General features: G+C 42.2%; 1 protein-coding gene across 1 annotated transcript in view; it reads right to left on the bottom strand.

Moving 5' to 3' along the window:
- LOC138952133 (uncharacterized) overlaps nucleotides 1–11,953 on the bottom strand; it is a 58,849-nt gene that overhangs the window by 22,505 nt on the left and 24,391 nt on the right. Inside the window, exons 5-8 of the mRNA XM_070323731.1 lie at nucleotides 8,679–10,027; nucleotides 7,858–8,138; nucleotides 927–1,449; nucleotides 152–379 (exon numbers count right to left, since the gene is read on the bottom strand). Of these exons, the coding sequence (XP_070179832.1) occupies nucleotides 152–379; nucleotides 927–1,449; nucleotides 7,858–8,138; nucleotides 8,679–10,027 (2,381 nt within the window). The remainder of the gene's footprint in view (nucleotides 1–151; nucleotides 380–926; nucleotides 1,450–7,857; nucleotides 8,139–8,678; nucleotides 10,028–11,953) is intronic.

Here is an 11,953-nt window from a genome sequence, read left to right as displayed (position 1 = left end):
TAACCTTGAACGGTTGAAAACGACGTTAAACACCAAATAAATAAAGAAAGAAAAGTCTCCTGCAGTAAATATTGGTTCCCATATGTCAGGTATTGACAGTGTGGTGTTGTCAGTGTTCTGTAGTAATGAGGTCAGCCAGTGTCTTCCACACCTGGTGCTGTGGCGGCGTGTCTCTGTGCACGTGCAAAATGTTCCTCTCTGGCACCATGCGCAGCAGCAGCTGTAGCGAAGGCATGGCGGGCAGGACACGCGGCTCCTCTAAGAAGACGACGATGACACGGTCCGGCATGGTGTCTGTGATGCTGCGCTGTGCTTGCTGGACCGTGAAGCCGCACGCCCACTCGTCCTGAGAGAAGTCACGCGTCACCAGCAGCACCACCTGGACACACAATGCACATCCTCTCTATGAACCGGTCTTGGAAAAGACAAAATTACATTTTACCACTTTTTAGCGCCACTATTAAAATAAAAAGTTAATAATTTATGATTTATTCATTCGGTTGTAGCCTGACCTGTATAGTGGATGATCTTTCTGGCCAATTTTTTTTTTGTTCTGCACCATCCTTTCACGTTAGTTTTGCATGCATGCATACACAGCATATAAAGCGGTAGTTCATGTTATATACTTTTACAATGAGTCAAGGACTCCCTGTTGGAGCTGACAAAAAGCCGTTACTTGGCCAGGAAAATGATCTGTTTAGCATCAGATGAGCGACGTCGAAAGTAGACATCTTTTGACTGGCGCACAACGTTAGTATCAACCATCATAGACATGTTGAGTTACATGTGCACAGAACTGGGTACTGGGCGAAGGAATAATCTGTTGTTTTATGCTGTGCTCTTAGTATGACTTAAATTTGCATAAAAGGATACAAGATCTGTGTTTTCGTTATGGAAATTGTTCCTGTGAGAAGGGGGCCGCCTACCTTCCAGCTGTCATCAATGTGCTGCACGACGTTCTCCGCCCTCACAGACCCAGGCAGCTCCTCCCGGTCACGCAGCAAGAGACGCACGCCGTACCGCTCCTCCACAGCCACACGCAGCGTCACGCACGCCAGAATGACGTCATCCTGAGCCTCGGAGTATACCACGTACGCATCACGGTGAAAATGGTGACGTCTCGGCAGACGGTACCGTCGGATTGCTTTCCAGGCGTAGCAGAGTTGGGTCCAGGAGCGTACAACGATGAATGTCACGACGATGGCCAGGAGTTGGACAAGTAAGGCGGACAGGGCGATTCCAAACATCTGTACCCCCACACAGCGCCGCCAGTGACTCATCCACTGCGCCATCACGCGCTCTGTGCTGGTGATCTCCCCTGTCTCCGTGGTGCACGTGTAGTTAGCTTGGCGTCCTTCGCCGTCAAGCGACACGGGTGTGTGCCACAGCCACTGTACCATGTCCAGGTTGAAGCAAGCGCACTCCAGTGGATTTCCCACGAGTTTCAGGCTGAAGTAGAAATGTTTGCAATTAGTACAAAATCACAAGCTGCTTTTCCCATAAAACAACACAATTCTGTATTCGTGCCGATCTTGTTAAAGCTATGACAATGTCCATGGGTCAATTCTTCCCAAAAGCGCACCCCAGTTTCAGTCCATGGTATTTTGTTTTCCATCTGTGTGCCACAATAGATACGTACGACAAGGAAATATGAAACATGTAATGTGTAACCCCTAAACATTTCAGTGAATATATATTCATATATATTATATATGTTCTCAGCCTGGATTTTAACCCGATAGTATACCGCCGTTTATCCTACATACGTGAGAGAGACACTGGTGAGATAATAATCGTTCAAATCACACGTGTGTATATCATGTAAACGAGGTCATGCCAAGCAAGTCTGGCAGAGACCCGTTTTTCCACTACGTATGATGCCAAAGTCACCGAGACAAACGTCATTATAGAAGAAAAAAATTGCGCTGGCTAATTACCCTAGATGAATTTTTAGAACTAACACGTCACGCCACACTTTCAGAGTGACGTTTCTTTACTTTGACGTAAAAGATTGCACGAGGCTTTAGAAGAGATCAAGGTTCCAAAACAAGCGTCTTCAATTTTGCTGCCTCGACTGCAGGACATTTTCAGTAAAATACACGTAAGTACAGTATGTAGGATAAACAGAATACTACATGGCTTGCTGTTGTGTACCAGATTTACACTCGTTGCTTTTTCAAATAGTGAACAGCTCGCTTTCGCTCGCAGTTTAATATTTAAAAAGACAACTCGTGTAAATCTGGTACGACACAGCAAGCCATGTAGTATTCTCTATACATGTACAATTAATTTGATGCATGCGTGCCCCAAATACAAAACCTTTGTGTAACAAGAGTTCAAGCCGCCTACTGTTCTTTGAATGCAAACTGCAGTAACACATACCGATTTCTTTTTAAATTGAAGCAGAAAAGCAGTGATGTGTTTAATGTTTCAAGGATGAAGGTGATATCAGGCATGCTATGGGCAAGCAGAGACACATATTCAAAACGCCCAACAAAAACAAAATATTTATTTTATCCAAGATACTTTTCTTCTTCTTCTTCTTCGTTAATGGGCTGAAACTTCCACGTTCACTCATATTTTTGCACGAGTGGATTTTACGTGTGTGACCGTTTTTACACCGCCATTCAGGCAGCATACGCGGATTTCGAGGAAAGCATGATGGGTATTGTCTTGTTTTTATAACCCACCGAACTCTGACATGGATTACAGCATACTGTTCGTGCCCACTTGGTTTTGTTCGTGCGTGTACATACGAAGGGGGATAAGCCACTAGCAGGTCTGCACATTCGTTGACCTGGGAGATCGAAACATTCTCCACCCTCAACCCACCAGGCGGCCGCGACCGGGATTTGAACTCACGACCTTCCGATTAGGAGGCCGATGTCTTATCCACTACGCCCGTCTTTCAAGATACAATTCGTGCTCCGCACAGCAAGTCCTAACCAGCTAAAATCAACCTACTTCCCGGCCGTGTGAACGAACGTGTGGACCACAACACAGTGGTCCAGGCGTGAGATTTATGACATTTTCCATCAAGAACATGCACACACATTCAACAATGGCTTATTTCTGCATTGACTGGGGAAAGCTGGCTGAATTAATATTACTAATAAACAAATGCATCCATTGTAAAAATAATTATGAAAGCAAATAAAATCCACTCTGCGCAGACAAGAGACAGGCTGTACGAGGTAGGATCCAAACAAAGGTCCCGTTGCTGTCGCTATTCTGTCTGCGAACAGCACCGTCATTGTCACACACTATGCAGAAACCTTTTTACCCAAACTTACTTACGAGTTAAGTCGTTAGCGACCAAACTGCGAAACCCAGACTTCCATTCACCTCCATGAAATTGCCAGTCTCTACAAAAGAAGGGCCGTATGTCCATTCCTATAATTCCAAATGATCCCATTTTTGTCTTACACATTCTCCAGACTTGATGTCACCCCTTGTGATTTCTGAATTATACCCTCTTTGAAAATCAGACTTTTGCCAAGAAGTTTCATTGTATCCAAGACCTAAAAAAAGCTATCAAATCAAAGCTCAAAAGCAACCCCAAATAAGGCCATTTTAAGGCGTCTTTTGATTGGCTCAGGCATTTGTGACGTTGCATCGATGTAATAAGAGAGTAGTTCTAATGGCTACTATTATTTGGGCCAGACACGCCAAACAGTCTCCGCAAAAATCACATTTGATCATTTTGTTTGGATCATACCTCGTAGATTGAGGGTGTGGTTATCACAGGCTAAAGATCCCGGGTTGTGTAGATTGTTGTTATAGTACAAGGAAGGTATCGATATCAGAACCCAATTACGGGCACACATACAACCTGAATGCATGGCGGGGAGGAAGATATACCGGAATGAGCTTTGCCCTGTGGCACTTACTTGAAAGTTCTATATATGGACTTTTATTCTATTTTAAATACAACACAACCCCATGTACTCGTACAGAGGTTAATGCTTTTAAATGTGAATGGTAAACTGATTTTTGGGATCAGAGAGTTGATTCCTATGCAATAGACCACAGCGTGTCAGCCTTAGTATTCGTTTGTTTTGGTACCTCTGTGCTCTCTGACCAAATTGTTTTAAACATAGGAGCCCCACAGGGTTGTGCTTTGTCTCCCTCACCTTTTTTTTTATTAACACAAACAGTATGTCACATATTATCCCCGTTTTAGCACAAGTGTAACAAAAATATCATTGATTCTGTGATATTTGTATGTGATTGTTTTTCTGTACAATGAATAACATGCAGGGTTAGAAGAAATTAATTATATCATGATTGTGATAGATATTAAGAATAATGCTTTTATTTGTATCTTAATGTCATCTCAATATTAGCCATTGACTTATTAAATACAGGCTGACCCCAAAACAATGCCACCCACAAAAATGCTGATAACTTCTACATCTGTTGACCGAATAACTTTATATTTAGTGTACTTTAACTTCAGTCTATGCATAACCATGTAACACATTTGGTAGTATAAATGGTCTGATTTTTGCGCGATTTAAAAAAAAAAAGGTTTCCAATTTCGGGGATCGACTCAACAATACGAGGTTTGAAAATGAGTGGTGGCCAAACTGACCCGATTTAAGCCCTCCATATTGTTTCCTCTGGGATTATTCCAATGACCTAGTATACCATAACCAACATCAGACAGTCACTAACCTAGAATTACAGACAGCAATTACAGACAGGATCACGGCTTTGTCCATCGGGGAATGCGTTCATGTCATTGATGAATTTTGTAACTTTTTTGTGAGTGTAACTTTAGAACAAAAGGGGTCATTTTTTCAAGTCATTTGATTTTAGCGAATATCTTCCTAGTTGGTGTGCTTGAAATTCAATTGCTTCACGACCATTGCACAAACATTCCAGTCTGAAGGTAAATATTTATGGGTTGTCCGACTTTATCCGTCTCTCCAAAATGTGTTCAGTATTACAGCTACGGAATTGTCAGTGACACCAACGCTTTCGTGTCTTGGGATTGCCTAGAGCCTCGCTGCAACCGCATGATGTCTTCAGGTCACCGAAGGGGGGGGGGGGGGGGGGGAGGTGTATTGGGTGTTTTTGTATACTCAGATATTCAAATAATAGCAAAAGTTAAGGCAGGTCAAATGGAGACAGGGATATTACTCTTCATACACAAAGGGAAGCCACTGAGTTGTGTCGCCATTTTTTCCTGGCAGGCTGGGAATTCGAACACATCGAACAGGGAACGCAGAAGAAGAAGAAGAAGAAGAAGAAGAACACGTCGAACATTCGAATGACGTAAATAGAACAAACGTCACATTTTTCAGGCAGCGGAAGTGTGGTGACGCGGCCCAGAACAAATGACGTCAGAAAATGACGACACCGCCAGAAATAAAAACAATGCGACACGCCTACCAACCACGAGGTCAAAAACACGTGGGCATCTAATGAAATCGGTACAAAGCCGTTCTCTTTGCCAGTGACATCGTAATAATCACCAAAGCTAACATTGAAGCTCCGGTAGCAGGTAAGAGAGTGTCTCCCAACCCGTGATGCTCACAGCGTGATTGCATCAGAATACCACATGTTAAAACCGGTGTTTGAACTAGAATAACAGCCAGTAGTATTAAGAACAAGTGTCTTGTGTATGCAGCCCTCTTTCTACTGTACGCTGGCAGCAGATAATACAATAATTGAAGTCCTTCGAGGCATAAGGGGCCCATAAGGCGAAAACTTGCTTTAATTCCACCCTCAAAACGTCCCAGCCTTCAAACCGTAACAAATAACAGTACGCACTATTAAGCAAAATTATAAACCAAGCCTTGATTATTAATTTTTATTATTACACTTGTATCAAACAAGTGACCTCCACCTTTTGATTGGCGTTTTTATTACATTTGAATCGGACTTGTGGCCTTTCAAAGTTGCGGTGACCTTTGACTTTCAACAGAGGTCATATGTAACAGTGGTTATTAAAAACATAATTTAGTTGGCTCATATATGTGAGACAAATGATCGAACAACAGCCCTTTACATTATCGTGACACATATTTTTCTGAGGCACACTGGACAGTAATAGTGCAAAGGGTGGGGTTAATCAAGGGAGTGAACCCCCCCTAAAAACACTACCAACCTGTCGGTTTTTTTTGGTTTTTTTAATGCCGTTTTGATCGCTCTTGCGTTTACAACCCATCTCATCAAATCGTAATTTATTTCCAGGCTACCAGCAATAAAATACCTCAACATGAGGAACAAATTTAAAATAAACTCTGGCAAAAGACGTGACGTCACAAAGTTTGAGTATGCGCAACATTTTCGTTTACCAGTGCACTTCGTTACCTGCCCATTGCTGCTTTGGGTGATATTTTTTAAATGATTATGCAGATGTTTGTGTAATTGGCCGTTTTCAAAACATACCCATTTTTCGATTTTTCGGTCCAAAATTCAAAACGGGCACTGTCTTCCGAGACTCATAGCTCCGAAACGAACCCACTACCCTATATTGTTTTATGCTGAATGCATAGCAGACAGATCGAACTTAAAAAATAACCAATTTTTGGGAGAAACCAAATTATATTTAACGGGTCCAGTGAACTACCTTAAAAATCTAAAGGAATCAAATTAGGTAAGCTATACCGCTCAATGTCAAACCTCGTTCTGTTGGGTCGACCCCAGCTAATGTAAAACAATTGTTTAAGTCGCACAAATGTCAGACCATTTAATCTACACATTTTCCACTTTTTAGAAAGGCCATGCATAGATTGAAGTTAATGTATACCAAATAGGAAGTAATTTCTGTCAATAGATGTAGACAGTATAGTAGCACTATTGTGGGGGTCACCCTTCATATTTCCTACTTCATGTGTCTGTCAGATTTCTTATTGCTGTATTACTATGTCCTAATTACACATTAACATGCTTCCATTTGAAACTTCGAGGTCGTCATCGTGGATTGACCCCGGACCAAAGGTAATTGAAGCCCGACGGAGCGAAGCGACGGGGGGCTTCAACGAGACTTTTGGAGGGCGTCAATCCACGATGAAGACGGGGAAGTTTCAAATGGAAGCATGTTAATGTTAATGTAATTTAATCTGACGACGATCTCTTTCCTGCTTTCATGCGGTTGTAAACAGACAGAATTGGTTCTGTTCTGTTCACACACTACTTTCAGTCCACCGACCTGCAAGGGTCAAGTCCCAAGAAATCTGTCTCTGTAGTCCTATCTTATCCCTCTGCTCCTGTTTTGTTTTCTTTCACATACACTTTCCCTTTTTTTTTGGACGGGTTTCGTGAGAGCAAACTCTAAAACAAATTCTTCTCATAAAAAAAGCGATCTTTGGAATCGACTGACAAGTCCCGAAGAATTCACGCATCAACTTACGCCACGTATGCGACGTCATCACTTCGCATAACTTATGGTCTTGTTATTTCGTTGGCCTTCATATTTCCTACTTGTAAAAATGACCCTCAAAGCTAACCGAGACTAATTGAGGTTGTATCAATGCGCGTCGCTTGCAGGTTGTTAATGGCTTTTTTAGTGAGTGTACATCGACAATTAATGACCGGTAATTTTAAATGAGTTCGGGCATTCTGACCAATCACATGATCTGTTTCATTAAAACGCCCACTTGATTGAATTACAATAGTTATTATCAAAATATGTGTCTTAAATTATTTACAGGCAGGTAGATGTTTCAAAAACGTGTTGATGTACTCACTTTAATGGACAACAGTGCTGGTATTCTTATTGTTATCATAAATTCAAGTATGCTCACAGTATCTACAGACAGGGGGTCCTGATTTGGCCTCTATGGTCCGCTGGACCAAAAAAGCAACAACAATCAAATAAAATCTACAGACAGACACTCATACAACCTGAATGCATGGCGACTGGCAAGATTGTCCAACGCTGATCGTTCTGATGACGTCAGTGTGCTCAGAGAGTTGTGGGAAAGGTCAAGCATCCTCAGGTCACCATGGTTATCCAGATTGACAGGCATTTTCTGGAGTCGGTTGTTGGAGAAGTCTAGTTCTTTTAGACGGCGCTGTACACGTAACATGTCAGGATCTGTGAAGAAGAGTTCGTTCCGGGACAGGTCCAAAAACTGCAGCTGATCCACGTTTTGAAACAAGCGCCAACCGCGTGACTTCAAGAACTGCGGGTTAAATCCCAAGTTTGACAAACTCAATTTTGACAGACTGTCCAGAAAATCAAACATCTGTTCCGTCATGTTGTAACAATAGTTCCCATTCAAGCTGAGTGTTTCAAGATTTTCGAGACCATAAAATGTCATGCGACAGTTGGCAAATCCAAGATAGGACAGACCCAAAGTCTTTAAATGCTTTGCAGAGGGAAACGTCCAATTCACTGGCAAGGGATTCAGGTGTGGGAAGACTGAGGATATGTTTAGATATGACATATTCATTGGGGTTCGAAACCCCATCGTGTATGTGTTCTCATCGTAACCACCATTACGGAAATAGCCTTTGCATTGAAAATCTTGACTGACTAAACACTGAGCTTCTGTGATGGTAAACTTAACCTGATCCTGCACTGCCAGAGATCGTAAAGGACCATTTGACATCAACAATTTAAAAACAGTGGATGTATCTCCAATAATTGCATTCATTGAAAGATCCACGTGTTCCAAGCATCTGAAGAAAGGGGTGTTTTGCACTGTCACGGCGTTTCCTACTATTCGCTGAATATTGCAGGACGACATTGCGAAGTTCTTGACACAGATGTTCCTTAAGTATTTCGTTGAATGACTGTCGATGACGTGGTAAAAAGGCAAGTAATCGCCAATGCCGTGCAATTTGATTTCAGTCATAGTCTGGTGCTGGAGGCCGTACAGAGATTCCAGTATGTGGTTGGGAGTCTGGAAGTCCGAGTCAATGAACCATAATCTGTCCAACGCAGGAAGTTGGCAGAATGCACACTTTTCAATAATTTGAAGCGAACAACCCCCAAAATGGATGAAAGAAAGTGTCGAGTTCTTAAAGCCCTCAAATGACGTGTTCGCAATATAATTGATTTTACAGCTATGACTCAATTCGAGGGAAACAATATTGCGCAGAGCTGCAAAGTTCCGTCCAAAGAACACCTCACTAAACGTATCGATGGATAAGAACGTCAGAGAGACGAGGTCACTGAACACGTTGTCAGGATATTCACCGTTCGGATCGTCATCGTTGTACTCCAGATGCAGAAGCTGCAGCCGCCCCAGCGAGGCGAAGACCCGGGCCGGGTAGACTGACGACGTCAGCTGCAGTTTGTTGTCAGACAAGTCCAGGTTGATCAGTCTGTCCAGCCCTGTCATGGCGCCAGCCTCCAGTCTCTGCAAGCGGTTGGACCCCAGCCCCAGCCAGTTGAGGTGAGCGAGACTGGAGAAGGTGTTGTTGTACAAGACCTGCAGGTGATTGTGGCCCAGGTCAAGGTGACGGAGGTGAGTCAGGTTCTCAAAGACGTCCGTCCCGAGGGTGGTGACCTGGTTGTGGCCTAGCCACAGTCGTTGTAGGTGCGGAAGGTTGGCGAAGGTCCGGCTGGCCAGTGCGGTCAGGTTGTTATAGCTCAGGTCCAAAGTCTCCAACTCTTCCAGTCCTTGAAACGCGTGCTGGTCTAGTTCCTGTAGATCGTTGTGTCTGATATTAAAGTGACGTAGGCTGGAGAGACCAGAAAGAGAACTTGAACGCCACTCTGACAGCTGGTTATAACTGACGTCCAGCGATGTGACGTCAGAGATATATATGTCAGAGAGTGACGTCAGATGCATGTGGCTGCAGTCCATCAGTGTTCCATTTTGGGCAAGGTGCTTCAGCGTACACACCACATCCCTGGTAGAACCACAGTTTGAGACTAGAAACCAAACCAACACAAACCCGATTTTGATCATCATTTTCAGAGGAAAGTGAACTGGTTTTTTTTTTACCTTTTCATTTGCTGCACATAAGTTACGTAAAATGTGTAAACCTCTATGCATGTAGCACGATTTTATTTCCACATTGTTGGAAAATGAACATTCGTTTGTTCTGTTTATAGGTTCTGCTTAAGTTTTAGTGAACATCTTCAGCATGTAATATGGTGTGCATCGACCATTTTCCGCTTACGATCTGAAATGAAATAATGCGATAGTTGTATCTTTTTAAAGCTGAATGCACGGCCTTTTTATCAAGCCAGGAGGAAGTAGGTCACGATAAGAGAGTAAGGCAAGAGATTGTTACACGACACTTGAGATTGCCACAAGTTCTCAAACGTCGTATAGTTGTGTTCTTTTATTCTACGTCGCCCGTCTTCGCAGCAACAGAAAACAACTCGTCAAAATGAGTTCGAGGATTTATTCAGCATTCAATACATACAACTGCACAACGTAGCAGAACTCAAATAGAAGCTTTTTATATTTAGTCAAGTTTTGACTAAATATTTTAACATCGAGGGGGAATCGAAACGAGGGTCGTGGTGTATGTGCGTGTGTGCGTGTGTGTGTGTGTGTGTGTGTCTGTGTGTGTGTGTGTGTGTGTGTGTGTGTGTGTGTGTGTGTGTGTGTGTGTGTAGAGCGATTCAGACTAAACTACTGGACCGATCTTTATGAAATTTGACATGAGAGTTCCTGGGTATGAAATCCCCGAACGTTTTTTTCATTTTTTTGATAAATGTCTTTGATGACGTCATATCCAGCTTTTCGTGAAAGTTGAGGCGGCACTGTCACGCCCTCATTTTTCAACCAAATTGGTTGAAATTTTGGTCAAGTAATCTTCGACGAAGCCCGGACTTCGGTATTGCATTTCAGCTTGGTGGCTTAAAAATTAATTAATGACTTTGGTCATTAAAAATCTGAAAATTGTAAAAAAAAATAAAAATGTATAAAACGATCCAAATTTACGTTTATCTTATTCTCCATCATTTGCTGATTCCAAAAACATATAAATATGTTATATTCGGATTAAAAACAAGCTCTGAAAATTAAATATATAAAAATTATTATCAAAATTAAATTTTCCAAATCAATTTAAAAACACTTTCATCTTATTCCTTGTCGGTTCCTGATTCCAAAAACATATAGATATGATATGTTTGGATTAAAAACACGCTCAGAAAGTTAAAACAAAGAGAGGTACAGAAAAGCGTGCTATCCTTCTTAGCGCAACTACTACCCCGCTCTTCTTGTCAATTTCACTGCCTTTGCCATGAGCGGTAGACTGACGATGCTACGAGTATACGGTCTTGCTGAAAAATGGCATTGCGTTCAGTTTCATTCTGTGAGTTCGACAGCTACTTGACTAAATATTGTATTTTCGCCTTACGCGACTTGTTTAACATTCAAATCGCGCTGGCATATATAGTAAATACTCAATCTCGAGAATATTCCAGACCGAACATGATACAACTACATTATATACGAACCGTCTATGGACTAGAATAGTGACGTTCTCTGTGACGTACATCAAAAGCGCCGACGCACTTAATCCGAACGAACGCCACGAACTCACACTACAAACAGCGTGGTAAACAACTTGTTTTGACAGGACCAGAAAGTTCACCTGCATTCTCGTCCAAGCATAAATATTGTGTTTACAAAATATAATATCGGTACTTTCCCACAAAGTACAAATAAGTCAACTACATGCAACACACAAAACTGAACCAAAGCTCAGCAACGGTAGCGTTTCCTAACATTACCCCCAACACCAGAAGAAATTTACCTAATTTCTTTCAATCATTGAAACGCTACCTGTACACATATTATGTATACATAACAGATTGAAATCCAGGTATGTACATTAGTCTGTTGGAGAATGAACACAGTTTTACTCACATACTCGGCTGAGAAAATCTGCTCCAACATTGTCTGAACCTTTGATCGATTCCACTTGCATATCAAAGTTCTGCAAGTACATCACCCACCTCATGATACGATTATTCACAAACTTCGCAGAATTCAGGTAGGTGAGGGGTTTGTGATCAGTCTGAAGC

This window comes from Littorina saxatilis, linkage group LG2 (assembly GCF_037325665.1).
Source record: "Littorina saxatilis isolate snail1 linkage group LG2, US_GU_Lsax_2.0, whole genome shotgun sequence".
Classification (NCBI taxonomy): Eukaryota; Metazoa; Mollusca; class Gastropoda; order Littorinimorpha; family Littorinidae; genus Littorina; species Littorina saxatilis.
Note: the sequence above shows the minus strand (reverse complement) of the source record. Positions and strands in the feature narration are given on the sequence as shown.